This window comes from Lepus europaeus, chromosome 5, assembly GCF_033115175.1.
Source record: "Lepus europaeus isolate LE1 chromosome 5, mLepTim1.pri, whole genome shotgun sequence".
NCBI classification, from domain to species: Eukaryota; Metazoa; Chordata; class Mammalia; order Lagomorpha; family Leporidae; genus Lepus; species Lepus europaeus.
In genome coordinates, this window is record NC_084831.1 from 61,919,261 (window position 1) to 61,941,202 (window position 21,942).

Below are 21,942 nucleotides of genomic sequence, written 5' to 3' on the forward strand. Positions count from 1 at the left end.
CCAAGAGAATCAAAGCAGAACTAACTAATCAAACCAGAAATCAGGAGGGAAAGCACAGTGCTTCACATAGAGTAAGAACTTGGTGAGTATTTAGACTACATGAATTTGTCAGCTCATTAAGCAATTAGAAATAAATCTGGGGATTATGGTTTATGTTGGCAACAGTTCATGGAAAGACATTCTTTGAAGTCAGCATTTGAAAATTCCTAGGGAGACTGTCTAGAGAGAGAACCACAGCCTTGATGTTCTTTTTTTTTTTTTTTTTTTTTTTTGACAGGCAGAGTAGACAGTGTGAGAAAGAGACAGAGAAAGGTCTTCCTTTTCCATTGGTTCACCCTCCAATGGCCGCTGCGGCCAGCACGCTGCGGCTGGCGCACCGCACTGATCCAAAGCCAGCAACCAGGTGCCTCTCCTGGTCTCCCATGTGGGTGCAGGCCCAAGGACTTGGGCCATCCTCCACTGCACTCCCGGGCCACAGCAGAGAGCTGGCCTGGAAGAGAGGTGACCAGGACAGAATCCAGCGCCCTGACCAGAGGATTAGCTTATTGAGCTACGGTGCCTGCCAGCGTTGATGTTCTTAGTTTCCCAAAGCAGAACTGAGAAGTATCCAGTAAGCTCCTTCTTGATATTAGGCACCCCGCATTCCATCTTGATTTCTTGTTTTTATTGCTCAAATGATAGCATTACCGATAAAAAAAACTACAAGGAGATCCCCCTTAATAAAATGCATTGATACTGGTGAAGACAAATGGTTTTTCTTGTATTGACAGCAAATCAAAGCACATCCAGTGATTTTGAGTTTTCAGATACTGTGATAAAATGAAAGCAAACCTATGAAATCTGAGTAGGTTTGAAATGTGATCATTTCAGCAGTCAAAAACAAAAACAAAAACAAATGAAAGAAAACCAAAAACAAGCTTTGGATGTTCCACTTTAAGTCCCAGAATCAATCACCATGAGGGGGTTTCAGAGGTATACTTGAGGTTAGGTAATGGTTTTTAAAGATGCTTCTTGAAGTAGAGCATGGAAAGAGCTTGGCAGGTTTCCATATCCCTGTGGCACACTTGGTGAGGTAAAAGATTTCTCAGCAAATAATTTAAAAACATTTGTCATTTGAAAAATTCAAGACTGTGCCAACTAATGAGAGCAATCAGAATGTTTGTCTTGAGAAATCTTAGAAAGAATCAACTTCCCTTTGTCCCTTTATAATACTTCCAGGTCTGGAATATTAGGCATATATGAGGTCTAAAATTCCAGAGAGTGCAAAGATATTAGAAGTCAAATATTTTGTTACATATATTATTGTTTGAGTCAACCGCTGTAGCCATAGTTCTCAAGTGGTTGAAATTCTCTTTGGCTTAAATTATCCTAGGGAAAGAACGGGCCATCAAAGAAGGAAGTACTTTCTCTGAAGAGAGGAGAGAACTTCCACTTTGAATATGGCCTTGTATGCCGGCGCTGAGGCTTAACAGGCTAATCCTCCGCCTTGCAGCACCGGCACACCGGGTTCTAGTCCCGGTTGGGGCGCTGGATTCTGTCCCGGTTGCCCCTCTTCCAGGCCAGCTCTCTGCTATGGCCCGGGAAGGCAGTGGAGGATGGCCCAAGTGCTTGGGCCCTGCACCCGCATGGGAGACCAGGAGAAGCACCTGGCTCCTGGCTTTGGATCAGCGCAATGCGCCGGCCGCGGAGGCCATTGGAGGGTGAACCAACGGCAAAAAGGAAGACCTTTCTCTCTGTCTCTCTCACTATCCACTCTGCCTGTCAAAAAAAAAAAAATATATATATATATATGTATATATATATATATGGCCTTGTCTAAACAAGATCAGAGTTGGTGAACTCAAGAGGCTTCCATAGCCTTGGCGGCTCATGACAAGAGCCTCAGGTGATTACTGACGTCATAAATAAGAGTGTCAATTGTTAAATCAACAACAAGAGTCACTGTGCACCTGCTCCTCATGTAGGACCTCTGTCCTTAATATGTTGTACTATGCGAATTAACGGTAAAACTACTACCCAAACAGTACTCTATACTTTGTGTGTCTTTGTGGGTGAATCTGTTGAAATCTTTACTTAGTATATATATAAGTTGATCTTCTGTATATAAAGATAATTGAAAATGAATCGTGATGAAGAATGGGATGGGAGAGGGAGTGGGAGATGGGATGGTTGCGGGTGGGAGGGAGGTTTTTTGGGGGGGAAGCTGTTATAATTCTAAAGTTGTACTTTAGAAATTTATATTTATTAAATGAAAGTTAAAAAAAAAAGAAATTAGGGAAGGATTTGAAAAGGATAGCAGGAATGTCTTCTTGTTCCTTCACCCAGGTTAGGTCATGCTAGCAAGCCCTGCTGTTCAAGTGGATTTGACTTTTTGGGAGTGTATTGAAGAGGATGCTGTTGAATGTACACTGTAGTTGTAGAAAAGTAAAAATTCCCTTTAGATATTCAGTTTAGATAGAAAAAAAGAAAAACACCGTGGCTCAAGAGAGAAGGGGTCCATGCAGTATTGCGAGACTCCAGAAAAGGAAGTTTACCTTTGATTGTAAGGAATTTATTGGAAAACCTTTAACAGAAAGAGATGAATATTTGTTTTCCTCTTGGTTTCTTAAAAAACTGAGAACCTAAGAATTTTTCTTTTGGTTGACTAATATATGTGGTAACCCTGAAAATTAGGATGCCATCAATGCAAATTCTAATCCCTGGTTATAAAAGGCAGGCGTTATGACACATGAGTCAAGTCACTACCTGAGATGCCGGTAACCTTTATCAGAGTGCCACTTTGAGTCATGGCTCTTCTTCCTCATCTCCATTTTCCTGCTACTGTGCTTGGGAGGCCGCAGAAGAAAGTCCAAATACTTGGGTTATTGCTACTTACAAAGGAGACCCATATGGAATTCCTGGCTCCTGGCTTCAGCTTGGCTCTATCAAGCTCTTGTGAGCATATAGAGGGATGTATCAGCAGATGGAAGATGTCTCTCTCTCTCCCCCGACTCTCTTACCCACACTCTCTCTCCCTTCCTCCTTCTCTATGTCTGTCTATCTCTGTCTCCCTTTTTCTTTGTCACAATTCCTTTCAAATAAATAAATAAATCTTCAAACCCTGAGCATGAAACTACATGTCTCTAATGAACGTCTAGATGTCATGTATGTAATGTATTTATGCTCTCTTATTTATTGTGCTCTGCTCAGTCCTGAAACACTTTTACCTTTCTACCTCTGCATTTACACCCTTTTGACATTCACAAAATTCTTTACAAATAATCACTGAATAAGAGAACAACCCTGTTTACCTCATTGCTACTCCCCATTAAGTTTTGCACCTGTAAAATATGCTATCTGTAAATTACTATCAAATATATTTGAGAGAGAACTGCCTACAAATTCATATCTTTATAAATTTGCATATCTTGATCTATATCTGTCACTGTCCGTGTACTTCAGAGTCTGCTAAATGCAAAAAATAAATCAATTGATTTGGAAGACATAGGTATGAGATCCAAGCCCAGGTCTATTCATTAGTCTCTGTGACTTTATGGACATGACAGGCTCACTGAATCTTAATTAGTTTATCATGAAAATATGGAAAATAATATTTGAATAGTTCTTTTTCTTGCAAACACATAAGGTGATAGTGGTTTGAAATTTTGCAAGGACTGTAGAAATAAAAGTAGTTATTTTTTAGCTTCTATAGTCACTTGCTTATACAATTAATATTATAATGTATATACTTTGAAATAGATACTAAACATATTATCAGAGGTATATGTTTTAAATAGCTACTATCTGTCGGTGTCACTCTGCCTTTCAAATAAATAAATCTTTAAAAGGGGCACAAAGGGAAGTGTGATGGTACAATGGGTTAAGCTGCTGCTTGTGACACCAGCATACCATACCAGAGCACCAATTCAAGTCCCAGTTGCTCTCTGATACAGCTCTCTGCTAATGCACCTGGAAAAGCAGCTGTTGACAGCCCAAGTGTTTGAGGCTAACACCCCTGTGGGAGACCAGGATGGTTTCTTATTAGCACCTTGCTTTGGAAGTGAACCAGCAGATGGAAGAACTGTTGCTCTGGTTTTCTCTCCTTTATTTTCTTTCTCTCTGAGTCTGCTTTTCAAATAAATAAATAAATCTTAAAACAAAAAAACCTACAGACTAGACATGGCCCCTATCTTCACAGAACTTTCAATCTAGTGAACATGATTTATATTGAATTATTTTAATTACTCAATTAAAATGTAATCAAAGCAAATAATTACATATGGTTCTAATGTATTCCCAAGAATCATAATCTAACTTGAAGCAGAGACAGAAGCTGTTCTCCCTATTTTTTTTTAGAACAAGAAACATACCCTTCTGCTTTAGTCAGGAGCAGCTGCAGTTGCTGTTCTGAGAGCCCTAGTATAAGAAATACATGTGATCTTAGAAATGCAAAGGAAGCCACGAAGACAAAGAGCACAGAAACCGTGAGAACAGTGGTGCCTGGTCATGCAGGGCAGGGAGCCGGATTGGGTGTGGAGAGGAAAGATGGGAAAGGAATCAGATGGTAGGACAATATCATAATTAAGAGCCAGTAGGTAAAATTTTGACTTTGTCTTGAGGATAGCGAGGAGTCTTTGAAGTATTGCAACAAGAATGATGTAATCAGGTTTGTATTTTCTAAAGGCCACTCCAGCTGCAGCTTGGAGAGAGAATAAGAGACAGAGATACAATGCAAAATTGATGACAATTTTAACTACTGATTGTTACACTTGAGAAGTGAAGGAATTTGAAGAGTCTAAATCAATGCCAAGGTTACTTTCTAGAGAAGCTAGATGAATGGTGCTACTATTCCCTAAGGTTACAGACATCAGAAGAAAGAGTTTGGATGGAGAACTAAAATTGCTAACATTTAGTGAGTGCTTACATTTTAGAGATATAATTCTAAGTGCTTTATTTAACTTTATTATTTTGTAGATGAGAAAACTGATAGAGAAAAAAAAGAGTGCATGGATCACACAACCAGGCAGTTGACTCCAGAGTCCAACCATTTGATGATGTGTGCCACCAACATCTCAAGAGTGTCACTTCAGCGTTGAATGTGTTACATTTGAGATGCTTGTAAAACATAAAATGAGAATGATGAGGAGAATAAATATGAGATAGACATAAAAAATGGCACATTCATCCACTTACCATTTAATTTAAGGTAAATTAGTCAGAGTTATAAAGGCAAATGAGACTTTAAAGGAAAAGAGTGTGCAGAAACTCAGCACTATAAATCTCAGTGGCTGGATGGAGAAGGAGAGTCCTCCTCAAAATAGTGCAAGGGAGGAACCAAAGTGGAAGTGTAAATGTCAAGAGAGTGATATCAGTGAGCCAGCGGAAGCAAGTGTTTCCAAAAGGAACATGTAGCTCTGTACTCAGGACTAGAGAGGACAGCTTGCTGCCAGGGCATCCAAGAAGGGGTTAAAAGAATGAAAGGGAAAGGAAGAACAAAATTCTCTTAAATGTGAAAGTTAATTTCCCATCTTTCAGCTTTTTTATTCTTACAGCCAAGATCCATTAAAGAGTAATTTAAATACACATACACAAACTCACATACATACATACATATTCTCAAACATATAAAAAATAGAAGAGACATCAGCAGATAAGAAACCAACACATTTTTAGAAGACAGGGAAAGAAGATTTTGTCTATGGACTTCAACACTGCAAACTAAAATGTTAGCTACATTGAGAAGCATCCAAGATGGGATAAGATGCATTGATTTACCCCGCAGAACCCTTAGGCTCCTGGAGACACCAGGTACCAGACAAGGAACTGATAAGACTTTAATCCTGGAAATAGGAAAATTGACTGGAAATCTCCATATACAAAGTAACATGACTCCACCCCAGGCAGAAAACCAGACTGTTCTCTATAATATATTCTTTTTGAATCTTTGTTGCCTTGCTGCTAGTTCCTGGTCATGCATACAAAGCTTCCAATTAACTTTTGAGAGTTTCATTCTTCAGTATTGGATGACAGCCAGTGTCTACCAGATATTGATAGAAAACCTCTATTATGAAAAATAGACAAAAAGAAACAAACAGAAAATAGACCCCAAAGATGTTACAGGGAATGGGGTAAATTACAAAATGTCTCTAGTTAATTATCTTGTGAGAGAAATGAAATTGACATGATACCTTGAAAAAAAGGACATTATTAAAAACACGTATTCAAGAAACCACACATATGTATGATCCCAGATAATTGAGTACATGGATTTAGGAGATAAAGTTGAGAAAACCTCCCAAAAATGAAATAAAAAGAAACTTACCTAAAAATTACAGAGGAAAGTATAATTGAAATATAGCATAAATCTGAGACACAGGTCCCTCATTCAGCTAATGCAAACTGCAGAAAAGAGATATTTTTGAAGTGAAGAAGAGATTATTAAATAACAGAAAAGTTAACAGGATTGCAGGTTAATTGTTTCCAGAGTGAAAGGGCCATCAAGTACCCAGTATAATGGATTAAAAACAACAAAGCACATTCTAAAATTTTCAAGTGAAAGGGAGGGGTGATCTGAAGCAGGATTTTATATAGGAATGGAGCTCAGTATGTTTTAGAAACTAAAAAATATAATTAATAAAAAGTTGAGATTTATGAAGGAAAGGTGTTCATTTGTGGATAGAACAAAGCCATTTTCAGAAATGCAAGTCCTCGAAACATGTACCTGTCATAAATCCTTTGACAGCTAGTGAATGGATATTCATTGCCACCAAACTGAAGGAATAAAGAAAGAAAAAGACATTGGATACAGAAAACAGGACATATAAAACAGTAAACAAATGTAAAATTCACAAGATGATAGTGATGAGAAAATCCACCATGACAGCGAAATATCTAGTCTCAAGAAGCAACTACTCCAGGCTGGAGTAGGGAGATCCATGGTTCTAACAGATTGCTGCTGAGAAAAGGATGGGGAGAGAGATTACAAGAGGAAATGGTCAGGAAACTGAATTAGTGAAAGGTACACAGAAAAGCCAAATGCGGAAAACAACAAGGTATTTTTTTAACTCCAGGGAAACAAAAAGGTTCCCAAGAAATTAAATGTGATGAAATTACAGTGGTATACAGGTGCAGTAACTCTTAGCTAATAGCTTGGGACCAGAGTGTCTTGAATTTCAATTTTTTTTCCAGATTTTGGAATATTTTATATACAATGTGAAATATCTTGGTGATGGGACCAAGTTTAAACATGAAATTCATTTGTGTTTTATATATACCTTATACACATAGCCTGAAGGTAATCTTACAGCATATTTTTAATAGTTTGGTGCATGAAACAAAGTTTCATGGTATGAAATTTTCTGCTCAAATAAAGGCAGTGCTAAAAATGTTTTGCATTGTGGAGTCTTTCCCATTTCAGATTTTAAGACTAGGGATGCGCAAACTCTATATTCAAAATAAAATAGAGAATATTAATTTAAAACAAAAATTTTTATGCATTTTGGTTGGCTAGAAGTGTGTGAGGGACTACTAGTAGAAAAATAACATCTTCACCTGGCCCCCTTTTACATACCAAAAATCTGTAATTCAAAAATCAAGGCATAACATTATTGTTTTATTTAGGAAAAAAAAAACTCTAAAATGTTGAAAGATGTTATGTTCAAGAACATAAATCAGGAATGAGAGAGGTTGACATCAAGTGACAGTCCATGAACTAGATACCAAAGTCATCAGTGAAAGAATAGGGGTATTCAAAAGATTAGTAAATGAATGGATGAGGAACAATAAAAAGACATTACCTGGTCATGAAGCTGTCAAAGGAACAGATAAGAGATGAAAAAAAGATGAAAGGAGAGTAATAGATTTTAGAGAACAAGGTAGCAGCAATCCTGCCTTACAACCCAGAAGTTCATTAGTAAACATGTGATGTGAAAACCTTTGTAAAGGCTGTCAGATGAATGAAGACATTAGGAGAGAATCAAGTTTTAGCTAAGTCTGTAAGGAAGAGAGTAGGGAGCCTTCAGTGAAAGCGCTGGTACAATCTAAGAGATCAGAGGGAGTACAGGAGAGAGGGCTTGGGCCTTGAGAATAGTTCAACACTTTATGGCGATGAGCAATGAAATAGAAAAGATGACTAGAAGAGATTACATTTTGGGTTAATGAAAGAAAGCAGGAATTGAAGTAAATTAAATTTGAAAAGTTTTGTTTGCTAGTGGACACAAGCCAAATACTCCAGGTGGAGGTCTGAATATTCTTTTTCCTCTTGATTCATAATTTAAAAATACAGTGGCAGTAACAAATTGATACCAATAAATACCCACATGGTTCAGTACAAAAGGATGGGGAAGGACTGGGGACAACAGGAAACATGAATAATTGATTCATTACTCATGCATGTGTTGTAAAAGCATAAAATACCAGCATGGAGCAGCTCTGTGGCAACACTGCTGGGTCATCATTGTGCCTATTGTTTATTCAAATGGAAAACCTATGAATCTTTCAGTACACATCAGCCCTTTCCCCTACAACCTTCCCTTCTACCTCCTTTTTAATTGTCACCAACTCTGGATTGTACTTAAATATCTTCCCATTCTATTACTTCTCTCCATCCTCACTGCTACCTCCTTAGTCTAATCTAATAATCACTTACCTTAACAATTTTAATAACATCAGCAAACAGTAGGTGCCTAGTATATGTCATATATTTCCTAGCTGCATTTATTGGGTGCCAAATATAGCCTAGATACCAAGCAAAAACCTGAAGGGCACCAATTTATATTCAAGAATTTCAAGTAAGACCAAATAAAACAGTAGTTACTAAACCTTGTGATTCAGGCTCCCTGAAATAAGAAGTGTAGGAGTTTCAGAGGCATAAAGTAACTAAGAAGAAAGGTCATCTTTTAATGTTTTAAGCAACCCTCTACAGATTATCATGTGGAAACAGTCATCTGTAAATATTTAATCATAAAGCCATCCCTGAAATATCTTTCTATTAATTTCAGAAGTTAAAGGAGGAATCATAATGGCTTACAGTGGAACAGCAAAAAGCTTTTGGGCATATTATTTTGATTGCCTCAAATTTGACTTAACCAAGCAATTTGAAAACCAAAATGCTACACTGTTTTTCATAAATTCTCTAATTTCTATTTTAGTTATACATTTCCATTCTATGTAAAAATAAATTAAAAGATCAAATGCAAGTTTCAAATTAATGTTCATTCAATCCTAATTCTGTTTTTTGCAAACTATACTGCGTGCTGTGAATTCGAGAATAACTAAGACAGGGTCTTCTCAAAAAACTTGTCTAGGACGTGGGGAAGTAGCACACAATTAGGAAGCGCTGTGATTAGTATCCTGGGAACCCAGAGGGAAGTGCCCTTCCTTCTTCCTGGAAATATGTTCACTGAGATAGGTACCTTGTAGTTAGAATGAGAAGTTTTTCCAAGCAAATTATCAGTAGCTGATGATGGTTTAGAGGAGAGTTTCAGGGGCTGGCACTGTGGCATAGCAGGTAAAGCCGCTGCCTGCAGTGTCTGCATCCGGCTGCTCCACACCAGTTCAGCTCTCTGCTATGGCTTGGGAAAGCAATGGAAGATGGCCCAAGTCCTTGGGCCCCTACACCTGCGCGAGAGCTCCTGGCTTCGGATCAGTGCAGCTCCGGCCCCTGCGGCCATTGCGGCTATGATTTTGATGAGGCAAAGAAACTTAAAATCATGATAGAAATTCCTATGACAGCCCTGAAATGACAGTCCCTAACTTGGGGAGTGAACCAATGGATGGAAGATCTCTTTCTCTCTCTTTCTCTCTCTCTCTCTCTCTCTCTGCCTTTCCTTCCCTCTTTGTGTAACTCTGACTTTCAAATAAATAAATAAATTTTTAAAAAAAGAGAGAGTTTCAGATGTATTCCTTCAGGCATGAATGCATTTTTTTCATTTTATAGTTACTGAGTATTTTTATATGGTATTTACCATGACAAATCTAAAGATGAATTAAGTACAGTCCCTAACTTCAGGAGGCTTAATAGCCTAGAAGAAAATGACATGAGGGGGAGAAGTGCAGGGGAGGAACAAGGAAGGAAGGGACTATTATATTCTTAGAATTGTATCTATGAAATAAATTCTGTTTAAAATAATTTAAAACATTTCTTTAAAAAGCATTAGCTTGAATGAAATATTGAAAATGCCACAGTAGAATTCATTGCAAGATTTCATGGTACTTGGTCACTTTAGAGGACTGTCATTTCAGGGCTGTCATAGGAATTTCTACCATGATTTTAAGTTTCTTTGCCCCATCAAAATCATAGGATTAATAAAGATAAATTGGCATTCTGAAGTGAGTAACTCAGTTCTAATCAGTTGCTCCATTCAAATGGAAACTCAGGGGGCCGGAGCCATGGTGCAGCAGGTTAATCCTCCACCTTCGGGGTAGCATCCCATATGGCCACCGGTTCTAGTCCTGGCTGCTCCTCTTCCTATCTGCTATGCCTTGGGAAAGCAGTGGGAGATGCCCCAAGTCCTTGGGCCCCCACACCTGCACAAGAGCTCCTGGCTCCTGGCTTCGGATCAGTGCAGCTCTGGCTGTTGCAGCCATTGGGGAGTGAACCAGCAGATGGAAGACCTTTCTCTCTGTCTCTCCCTCTCACTGTCTGTAATTCTACCTCACGAAATAAATAAATAAAAAATCTTAAAAAAAAAAAAAAAGGAAGCTCTGTGAAAAGAGGAACTTCATTTAATTCATCTCTCTATCCTCAATACCTAGTGCCAGGAATACAGTGATTACAAAATAAATACCTTTTTACTTTTGGAATGGATCGGTGAGCTAAAAAGAAGGCAATATAGGGTAGCTGGTGTTGTTTAGTGGGTTAAGCCTCCACCTGTAGTACCAGCATCCCATATGGGCACTGATTCGAATCCTGGCTGCTCCTATTCTAGTCCAGCTCCTTACAAATGTGCCTGAGAAAGTCATTGGCGCATAGCCCAAATGCTTGAGCCCTGCCATCCATGTGGGAGACCCAGATGAAACTTTCAGCATCTGGCTTTGACCTGGCCCAGTCTTGCCATTGCAGCTACCTGGAGAGTGAACCAGTAGATAGAAGATCTCACTGTGTCTCTTCCTTTCTCTCTGTAACTCTTTCAAAATAAATAAATAAATATTTTTTAAATAAGAAATTATAAACTTGGGGGTGAAATTTGAATAAATGCAAGAAATATATTTTCCAATAAATTCTGAATTTTATGTCCTATTCTGTGAAGTGTGTTAAAAATATATTCTAGACACTTGTTTCAACTGAGGGCGTAAACATGACGATAGCACTGAACTGAGTCAATATTGTATTTTGGGCCAATTCTGTGCTTCCGAAACTGTGTGATGATGAAACTCTGTTAACCTCTTTGAATCTTTTTATTTGATAAATTGGAATAAAATTTATTTAACATTCTTGCGGAGCTGTTTAACAATTTGGTGATAGAATACTTGTGTGTATCCTGTATATAATTTAAAGCATTAGAGAATTATAAAATGTGTACCAAAATTAAATTTCAAAGCTTTAAATTGGAATTCTTTCCAAAAGCAGTCAATTTAACACTTTTTTCCTCCTTTTTCTTTCTAGTGCAGTGCCTGGAGATGACCACCAAACGGAAAATCATCGGCCGTCTGGTGCCGTGCCGATGTTTCCGAGGTGAAGAAGAAATCATCTCTGTTTTAGATTACTCCCACTGCAGCCTTCAGCAGGTGCCAAAGGAGGTCTTTAACTTCGAACGGACATTAGAAGAGCTTTATCTAGATGCCAATCAAATTGAAGAGCTACCCAAGGTAATTTGTGACAACCTAGAATATACATTGTAATGATTATGATAATGCTAACTGTAGCCTTTTATTTCGGTAATTGACAAATCATTAAAGCTGATATAATTTTCCCAGTATTCTCATTACCTTTTAATAGCGCTTCATTTGTACCTTTATATATTAGTAACACATTGAGCTCTATTGGAATGACCATTTTATAGATTATACCTGGTTTTGTTAATTTAAAAGATACAGATTGGAGGGAAAGGAAAAGATACGACATTATGTATTCTAGAACTGAAAATCAGTATGTTATATGCTAAGATGGTACTGTTTCAAAATTTTGAATATGTTCCAAATATAAGAAAGGCTGTTTTTTTTTACCTTCAGTTAATGCTATTATGAAAAACATAGTTTTGTAGAGTTTTGTATAGTTTAAGTACTGGATTATTGTAACTATCACTGAATATATGTGGCAGGTAGCTAGTAAAAAGAGTTGGTTCAAAACAGGCTTGCACTGTGGCAAAATGAGTAAAGCTGCCATCTGCAGTGCCAGTATCCCATATGGGTGGTTCAAGTCCTGGCTGCTCCACTTCCCATCCAGCTCTCTTGCTATGGCCTGGGAAAGCAGTAGAAGATGGCCAAGCCCTTGGACCCCCGCTCCCACGTGGGAGACCAGGAAGAAGCTCCTGGCTCCTGGCTTCAGATCTGTCCAACTCCGGCCATTGCAGCCATTTGGGGAGTGAACCAGGGGATGGAAGACCTCTCTCTCTCTCTCTCTCTCTCTCTCTCTCTCTCTCTCTAACTCGGACTTTCAAATAAATAAATCAATCTTATTTTATGTGGCTTATTAATTTGAAAGTCAGAGTTATAGAGCGGCAGAGAAAGAGTCGTCTATCTGCTGGTTCATTCCCCAGTTGGCCACAGCAGCTGAGCCAATCCAAAACAAGGAGCCAGGAGCCTCTTCCAGGTCTCCAATGCAGGTGCAGAGGCCCAAGTTCATGGGCCATCTTCTGCTTTCCCAGGGCATAGCAGAGAGCTGGATTGGAAGTGGAGCAGCTGGGACTCGAACCGGCATCCATATGGGATGCTGGCACTGCAGGTGGTGGCTTTACCTGCTATGCCACAGTGCCGGCCCCAAAGAATCACCTAAATAATTAGCTCAGATTAAGTAGTCAGCATAGGATTTACCTGTGAAAGACTTAGGTGGCTATAAAATTGTCCTGCAAAATTGTCATTGCTTTGCTAAAAAAGATATTAAATATCCAACAAGCAGAAAAAGAGTCTTTTGCAATGAAAGCTTGTTTTATTATCAAAATGTGAGATTTTAATGTTCTGATAAAAAAACAATTAGAAGCAATTGTTTTCATTTAATATTATGAATTAAAGTCATTTACCTAACACTTCAAATTTGTGGCCAATTTAATATGTGACTCAAAAGCAAGATACTTCATTTTTAATAACCTAAGTGTGTCATTTCCTCTTAGATCTTTCCTCAGGGCAGCTGGGTCATGCCATCAAAGAGAGTTGATCCCAGGGATTAGCACAGGATTGTACATCAAGTAGAGGCCAGGTTGAAATGACATGTCTCTGCTGCCAGACTAGGAACTACTTGAGGGTAGGGGTAGTACCTGATTCATCTTTGCCTACGTGCATAGTGACTTTCACAGACTAGATACACAGTCCATTTTTTGTCAACTGACTAGTGCAACAATGCAGAGAACTTCATGTATTGTAGGATTTGATCAGCAAAACTACATAAGGTTTTACAAATAAGTCATAAATGTGATATTTCACTCTAATGGAGAAAAATAAGCACAAGTGTTTATTGTTTAGGTCAGGCCATTCTCAGATTGATAGATAAAACAGAGAACAGGGGCCAGCGCTATGGCATAGCAGGTAAAGCCACCACCTGCAGTGCCAGCATCCGATATGGGCACTGGTTTGAGTCCTGGCTGCTTCACTTCCAATCCAGCTCTCTACTATGGCCTGGGAAAGCAGTGGAGGATGGCCAAAGGCCTTGGGCTCCTGCACCCATGTGGGAAACCTGGAAGAAACTCCTGGTTTCAGATCTGGCAGAGTTCTGGCCATTGTGGCTGTTTGGGGAGTGAAACAGCAGTTGAAGACCTCTCTCTCTCTCTCTGCCTCTGCCTCTGCCTCTCTGTAGCTCTGCCTTTCAAATAAAGTAGATAAATCTTTAAAAAAAAAAAAAGAACAGAGAACATCCAGTTAAATATGAATTTTAGATAAAATAGACAATTTTATAATGTAATTTTGTCCCAAATATTGCATAGAATACATTTATATTAAAAAATGTAATGAAAATGAAATTCAAATTTCACTGGGCATCTTCTTTTTATATACTAAATCTGACAACCCAAGGCCAATGTAGTCATTTAAAATCTTTTCCTAGATCCATGAAACAGATTTTGCAGAATAAATAGTAAGAACATGGTTAATGAATAAATCAATTATTTACTTACTATCTGCTCTTCTACATAGTACTTGAGGCCTTAAGGGACATACAGGAGAAATAAATAATCCCTACTTGTAAGGATCTGACAACCTAATTACAGACAAAAACTGAAATGTGAACAGTTCATGTTCAGTAATGTTTAATTAGAGCCAAAGAGCCAAATACTGTTGTGAGGCTTATGTATAGAGAAGACATTCTTTCTTGAAGAGGTGAGGAAAGACTTTGACCGAAGAGCTCACATAAGGAAGTTACGATGGTATTGATGTGGAGTGCAGGAAAGGGAGCAGAGCCCTGAAGAGTCTGGAGCTGCCGGTACATGTGAGGAGGACAATAGGTGGAGATGGGAGGGAGGAACCAGACCATGAAGGGTCTTGAAAAATCACATAGTATTTGACTCAATTCATTGATCTGAAAACACCACTGGGGAGTCTTATACACTCAGTAAGAGTCTAAGTAGGCTTAGATGAGAAATCTTTTTTTTTTTTAAATAATCAAGGTGTATATTAAACATGGAATGAGGCATGATGGGAAGATGATGGGTCACAAAGTCACACCTTCTTTTCTCTTTTTAAATTTTTTTATATTTTTTAAAATTTTTATTTGACAGAGTTAGTGAGAGAGAGAAAGAAAGAAAGGTCTTCCTTCTGTTGGTTCACCCCCTAAATGGCCGCTACAGCCTGCGCTGCACCGATCCGAAGCCAGGAGTCAGGTGCTTCTTCCTGGTCTCCCATATGGGTGCAGGGCCCAAGGACCTGGGCCATCCTCCACTGCCCTCCTGGGCCACAGCAGAGAGTTGGACTGGAAGAGGAGCAACCGAGACTAGAACCCAGCGCCCATATGGGATGCCAGTGCCTCAGGTGGAGGATTAACCAAGTGAGCCACGGCACTGGCCCCTAGATGAGAAATCTTAAGCTATTTTGTCTGTTTGTTTAGCTAAAACAATGGAATAACAATAAATACAAAGAATATATAGACACCAATAATTTAATTATACTTTTCTGATTGATTAGAATTAAGAAGAATTACTATCTTCTATTATTGTGTTTTATATGGTTCCAGGATCTTTTACATAATCTCTGAAAGTTGCTGTAAGTTCCCAAATTCAGTTGTTTTGTCTTCATAAAGCAGCCCTGTAAGTTAGTTCCTTCTAAGATACTGAAAGTGTATTGAGATAGGATTGTCATAGTGCATAAATATATTTGGGTATTGTTAGAAAAATAGATATTTAAGAAGCCAAAGGATCAGGGCTCCCAACGTTTGTCTTGAGTAAGAGAAAATTTAATGAAAACTTACTTTAAAAATAGACATGATTGGCTTTCATAAGTGGGACCTATTTCTCAGGACACAATTGGTTATCTTTTATTTGCCTTGTATGTTAATCAACTTTATTCTTAGGGTGGCTTCTCTCACAGTGGGTGAATGACTACAACAGTTCTAGAGTATCCAGAACAAGTTCGAAAATGGTTCTAGAGCATCCAGAAAGAGAAATAGCTTACCACTGTCTTTCTGACAAGGAAAAAAGTGTCACCCACAATTCCTCAACTAACTTGCCCTTCCACCTCATTAGCCTCCTTGTACCACAAATTTATTGCTAGTTCAATTCCTTTGCTACTTGGGGGAAGGGGGAGGGTCTGACCCATGGACCATATAAGGCCCTTGAAATCATTTGGTTTGGCCCTGTCAAGGCAACCAAAGGTGGGACTCAAAATTCAATAAATCTACTGCAAGCTAATTTTTAAGTTGATAAGTTTGTATGATATTATAAACTTCCCAATCATCCTTAGCAGAAAAATGGTTTCTCAACCCTAGATGAGCACCTATGGCAAGAAGGTTGGGATTATCCTCATTGGGTTATATAGTGACAGGACAGCTCTGAAGCTGTGATTGCTGGCAGCAGTCCAGGACGTAGGGGTGAAAGGACTGGTGAAGAGATTACCCCAGTGTGAGCCATAAGCTGTGACAAATGACAATTTCCCGAGGAACAGTTGCTCTTCATCGAAGATGATGCATAAATATTTTAAAGCCTTGTAGACAAAGTATTGAGTTTTTGAGGCTTTAAATCTTGAAAGTTAGATTAAATATTTTGTCTACCATCTTATTTTTATCTTGTTCTTGTTTTCTTTGTATTATGCAGGTCTTGTTACCACTGTGATTTCACATTTGTTGCATAATAGGATTGTCATTTAGATGCCTGATATTACATTATAATTTACTTTTTATAAATATTTTTATTTTTTGCTCTCTGGTATTTTTTAAAGAATTTTCCAACTGGTCATGAATCTCTAATTTGTCACACAATAGAGAACAAAAAAATCAAACTTTATGGCATAAGCAAATACATGTCAAGAGTGCTTCAGAAAAATAGATATGAAAGAATGGGAAGTATTTTGATTAGAAATAGTTCAGTGTATTTTGTGCAATTTTCTGTAGTAAAAGGTAAAAATTACCTTTCATGCATTGACAGAAACCCACCAAGCTTATAATTCGGTACTGTTTTTGTTTGTTATTTTGAATTAAGAACTTAAAATTATAGACAGAGTAGTAGACCATAAAAAGCATATATTATCTATGAAGTAGTACAGGAAAACAAATGTAAAAAAAAGCAATAAAGAGGAAAACTACAAAGAGACTTCTTGAAATTGAAGAGAAACTTTTAAAAAATGTAGTATGAATAATTTTAGAAAAGTCCATATGTGATCAAAATAAAATATTGAATGAATGTGGTAGATGAAATCATTTTAAACCTATGTAAAAAGGAGTGGGTTTAATTTTAAAGTTTTCTCTATTGAAAAGTTCACAACCTACTATGAAAATTGTTTTCAGGTTAAGAACTTGAGCTTTTGGCCCAGATACACCTGGGATTAGATCTTAACTTGCCATTAGCTTGGGATAGCATTTTATCTTTGAGAAGCTTCAGCTTCTTTTCTTTTTCTTTTTTTTTAAAGTTTATTTTATTTATTTGAAAGAGTAACAGAGTGAGAGGGAGAGACAGAAAGAAAGCATCTAAAGAACATCTGTTAGTTCTCCTCCCAAACGGCCATGATGGTTGAGGCTAGTCTAGGCTGAAACCAGAAGCCAGGGACCCCATCGGGTCTCCCACATCAGTGGCAGGGTCCAAGTATTTGGGCCATCTACTGCCTTCCTAGGCACATCAGCAAGGAGCTGAATCAGAAGCAGAGCAGCCAGAACTAGAACCAGCTCTCTGATTTGGGATGCTGACATTGCAGGCGGCAACTATACTTGCTGCACCACAAAGCCTACCCCAGTCTCAGTTTCTTAATAAGTGGAATTGGGAAAATAGTAGTATCTGCTCCTGTAGACAGATGAAGGAAGGAGAGAAGGAATGAGGGAATAAAGACAAAATTGAGTTGGGTAATGCATGTAGAGTAACTGGAATAAAAATTAAAAAAAAAAAACAACATTCAATAATGAGTATTTACTACCCTATCACAGATGAAGTAAGATTGTAATGTTAGTTACCCAGAATTAACAAAAGTAAGACTTTGTAACATCTTAGGATAGTTCTAGTATTTGCTGTCCAACGAAAAATGCTGTGGGATAAACTCCTCTCTCCTAGGTTTAGGAAAATAGTTCCCTCTTTGTAGTAAGTGATAGATTTTTGATCATACACAGCTACATCAGCACACCCATAATACCATTGCTTCCCTTGAGAATTTCCTTGACTCACATAAACACAATATTATATCAGCTTTGATAAGATGCAACTTGATCATTATTTTTTCTTTTTTTTAATATTTTTTTTGAAAGGCAGAGTTAGAGAGAGAGAGAGAGAAAGGTCTTCCTTTTTCTGTTGGTTTACTCCCCAAGTGACTGCTATGGCCAGTGCGTTGCGGCCAGCACGCTGCACGGAACCGAAGCCAGGAGCCAGGTGCTTCCCCTGGTCTCTCATGCGCGTGCAGGGCCCAAGCACTTGGGCCATCCTCCACTGCCCTCCCGGGCCACAGCAGAGAGCCGGACTGGAAGAGGAGCAACTAGGACAGAATCTGGCGCTCAAACCGGGACTAGAACCTGGGGTGTCGGCGCCGCAGGCAGAGGATTAGACTAGTGAGCCACGGCGCTGACCCAACTTCATCATTATTTAATTCATCCTTCAATTATTATTAATAAATAAATAAAGACTAGACAAGTTAGTTGATTTCCCTTAGACCACATAGCAAGTTAAAGTCCTAACCAAAACTATCAGTAGAGACTATTAGTCAAGAGAGAAGAGATTATGCTGCAGTAACAATAAATCAAAATTTCAGTGGATAACTGAAGTTTTACTTTGTGTCATGTAAATGTTTGTAGGGACCGCTGCTCCTCAGGAACCCATAGTTAAAAACCAGTCCAACTTTCCACCCAATGTAGATATGTAGATATGTCTAATTATTTGTTTTACAAAAACCACCAAAACTCTTCATGAATATTTCTTTTTTTTAACTTTTATTTAATGAATATAAATTTCCAGTGTACAGCTTATGGATTACAATGGCTTCCCCCTCCCATAACTTCCCTCCCACCCGCAACCCTCCCCTCTCCCGCTCCCTCTCCCCTTCCATTTGCATCAAGATTCATTTTCAATTCTCTTTATATACAGAAGATCAATTTAGTATAAAGATTTCAACAGTTTGCACCCACATAGAAACACAAAGTGAAACATACTGTTTGAGTACTAGTTATAGCATTAAATCAAAACGTACAGCACATTAAGGACAGAGATCCCACATGAGGAGCAAGTGCACAGTGGCTCCTGTTGTTGACCCAACAAATTGACACTCTAGTTTATGGCGCCAGTAACCATCCTAGGCTGTCGTCATGAGTTGCCAAGGCTATGGAAGCCTTCCAAGTTTGCCGACTCTGATCATATTTAGACAAGGTCATAAAAGACAGAGTGAGGATAGTAACCAATGATCCTAAGAGTGGCATTTACCAGGTTTGAACAATTATACAGCATTAAGTGGGGAAGAGGACCATCAGTACATACAGGTTGAGAGTAGAGCCATTGGTGGTAGAGTAGAGGTTATGATTACAAAGGAATGAGGCCCAAGTGCACTAGACAGGGCCTAGAACAAAGGACAGAGTCATTATTAGAGGAGCTAAGAAAGGAGCTGTCTAAGCTACAAGTAATTTTTCTGATTGAGAGGCAAATAGAACCTGATAGAAGGGGCTTGATAATAATCTGGTGGGCTTTAGGCCTTGTAAATTCAGAGGCCCAGACCTATCTATCTCTTCACATGGGGTATATCCTATGGGAGGTGTGAACCTCCTAGGGGAAGGCACTCTGTTGACTTTCATTACTTGGCTGGCCTGGGAGGAGAGCTGGCCAGGTAAAGGCAGGGGGCATCTCTAACAAGAAATTTGCAGTTCTGCCTGCAATGTTGCTGACCCTGCTTGACCATCCCCTCAGCTGCAGTGGTCACTTTGGAAGTTGAGCTGAGTGAAGGGCTTTTCAGCTTAGAGCCAATAAGATCTGTGGCTCTGACCTGGGCATCCTTCGACTCCAGGGCAGGTCCATTTCTAGTGATCCAACTCTTGGCAGAGCTGCCAGGGCTCTTCACAAGCTGACTTCTGCTGAAGCCCAGGCTTACCACATTGAAAGCCACTGCAGTGGACTGGCCTGTTGGGTCTCCTTGAGGGCAGATCACTGTACAGATCAGCCATTAATAGGCCTGCCACCCATTGCTTCTGATGCCGAGCTTTCTTTTCCTCCTGGTTTGTGTAAAAGCAGACCAGAGGATGCAAGTCAAGGGAGTGCCCGTGTCCCATCTCTAATCTTCGGTGGCCTGAACTACAAGTCTATAGTCACAGGCATGTTCTGTAGTAGTTTTTCTAAGGTAGACAATGCCCATGAGGAAAATTATATTCTCACTTTAAAACTTTCTTTCCCTTTGGTCTGAAAGGGAGGTTTTTTCTACTTACTGTATACTTCGCTGATGGCGAAGTGAATCTAGCTATGAGATTATTATTTATTTCTATTAATGGGAAAATAAACTATGAGTTTATTTATGAGTATGTTTTTTCTTAGGTCCATCATTTTATGGCTTATAGTATACTTGAAATTGAATTCCATTATTCAGCCTCTTCCAATGTTTTGTTGTTATTGAGAGATTGTTGAAACCCACCTTCATAAAGGTATGTAGTAAAAATTAAAGTAAGGTTTAACAATATTACATTCAATATAGAATATTATTGGTAAGCTGAGAGATAACAGAAAACAGACAGCCTGTATATACACAGTTGCTTTATCTAGGAATAAAATAAACATTGGAAAACCAATTCCAGGAGAAGGCTACAGGGACACAATTGCAATAGTACACACAAGTGTATTGGCCAGGGTGTGTAGCTAAAGTATCGATCATCCAATATACAGCAGTCAGGGATTTATCAAAAAGGGATGTAGTAGACTGATAAAATTTTTTTTCATGGCCTGGCTCTAGTCATTGGCCCATGAAATAGCAGAAATCCTCACCAACTCTTCAGAAAATAAATAGATAACAAAAACACATCTGAATCAGGCCAGCAGCCAGCAAATAAAATAGAGCTCCAAGTTTATAACCAGCAAATGGTCTATGACAACTGAGTGGACGCGGATTGGGCTGAACATACATGCAGATGCTGAGCCAGCTCTCTCCTGAGACAGTGCCCTGAGTCTTCCATCTGCCAGGTTTGCTGTTTCTGTAGACTGCACCTTCATTAACTTCATATCCCTGCTCAAGCATCAGCTGAGAAGTTTACCCTTTATCTTACATTACCATTTAAACATGACCTAAACTTCCAAATGTAGAGTATAAAAGCTGCTACTTGTTTAGTAAAGTTGTCTCAATTTAAATCTCATGTTGACAATAATTCCCTTAAATGTCTATCATCTATAAACATGGAATTGCCTTTAACCTTGACATTTTATATAAGTAAGCCTAAACATATCTGTAAGACACTCTCCAAACATCTTGAGTTTAAATGAAGGTGAAAAAAAGCCCCTTTTCATCTCTCCCACTATATCTATGTATATCTATCTATATATTTAGATATTTATAAATGTAATCAATCAGAGTTTTTTTAATAATCTTTGCTCAGCAAGTGAATCACTGACTTTGGATAATAGAAGAATGTAGGAGTTCATTTTTGCAGTGTTGCAGAGCAAGGAGCCATACAGCTATCACTTAATTCCAGGCTTCTTGAGGTAAATCTTCTTATAGATTGAAGTTGAGGTTGAGTGCTATATGTTCAGCTGGTATGCAAGTTCCTGGTTTGTTGCAGAGCATATGGCCCACCTTTAATTGTTCAGTAATTTTGTGTTCTTCTGGGAATTCTGATGATATCAAAGTAGGCTTCAGTCAATCAGGTGGTAGAGACTCCTTGTTAAGGGCCGGGGAAGATTTCTGGGAAAACTCTCAAGATTAGACCCAGACCTAAAAATGTTATCTGTGGGGAGATAAACAACCTCATGGGTTTTGTGATCAAGGGACGCTGAAGGTCAACTAAATTCCTTCAATTCTGTGTGTTAATTTTTAAGAGATTTGGTTTTTCAATCAGAAAGGCAGGGCAAGAAAGCTTTAAGCTAACTAAGGGAGGGGGAATTGGAGTCCATGCGTACTAGCACCTGAAAGTAAGTTGCCTCTGCATCAAGGCACTGCTTAAAGACCCAGTTTCAGTACTCAGATTCTTATTTTTGCTTGGCAAGATTTTATTATTTTAAAAGTTTATAT

General features: G+C 38.6%; 1 protein-coding gene across 1 annotated transcript in view; it reads left to right on the top strand.

The window, feature by feature from the left end:
- Positions 1-21,942, top strand: part of LRRC7 (leucine rich repeat containing 7) — a 594,815-nt gene that overhangs the window by 199,293 nt on the left and 373,580 nt on the right. Inside the window, exon 3 of the mRNA XM_062193395.1 lies at positions 11,585-11,787. Within this exon, the coding sequence (XP_062049379.1) occupies positions 11,585-11,787 (203 nt within the window). The remainder of the gene's footprint in view (positions 1-11,584; positions 11,788-21,942) is intronic.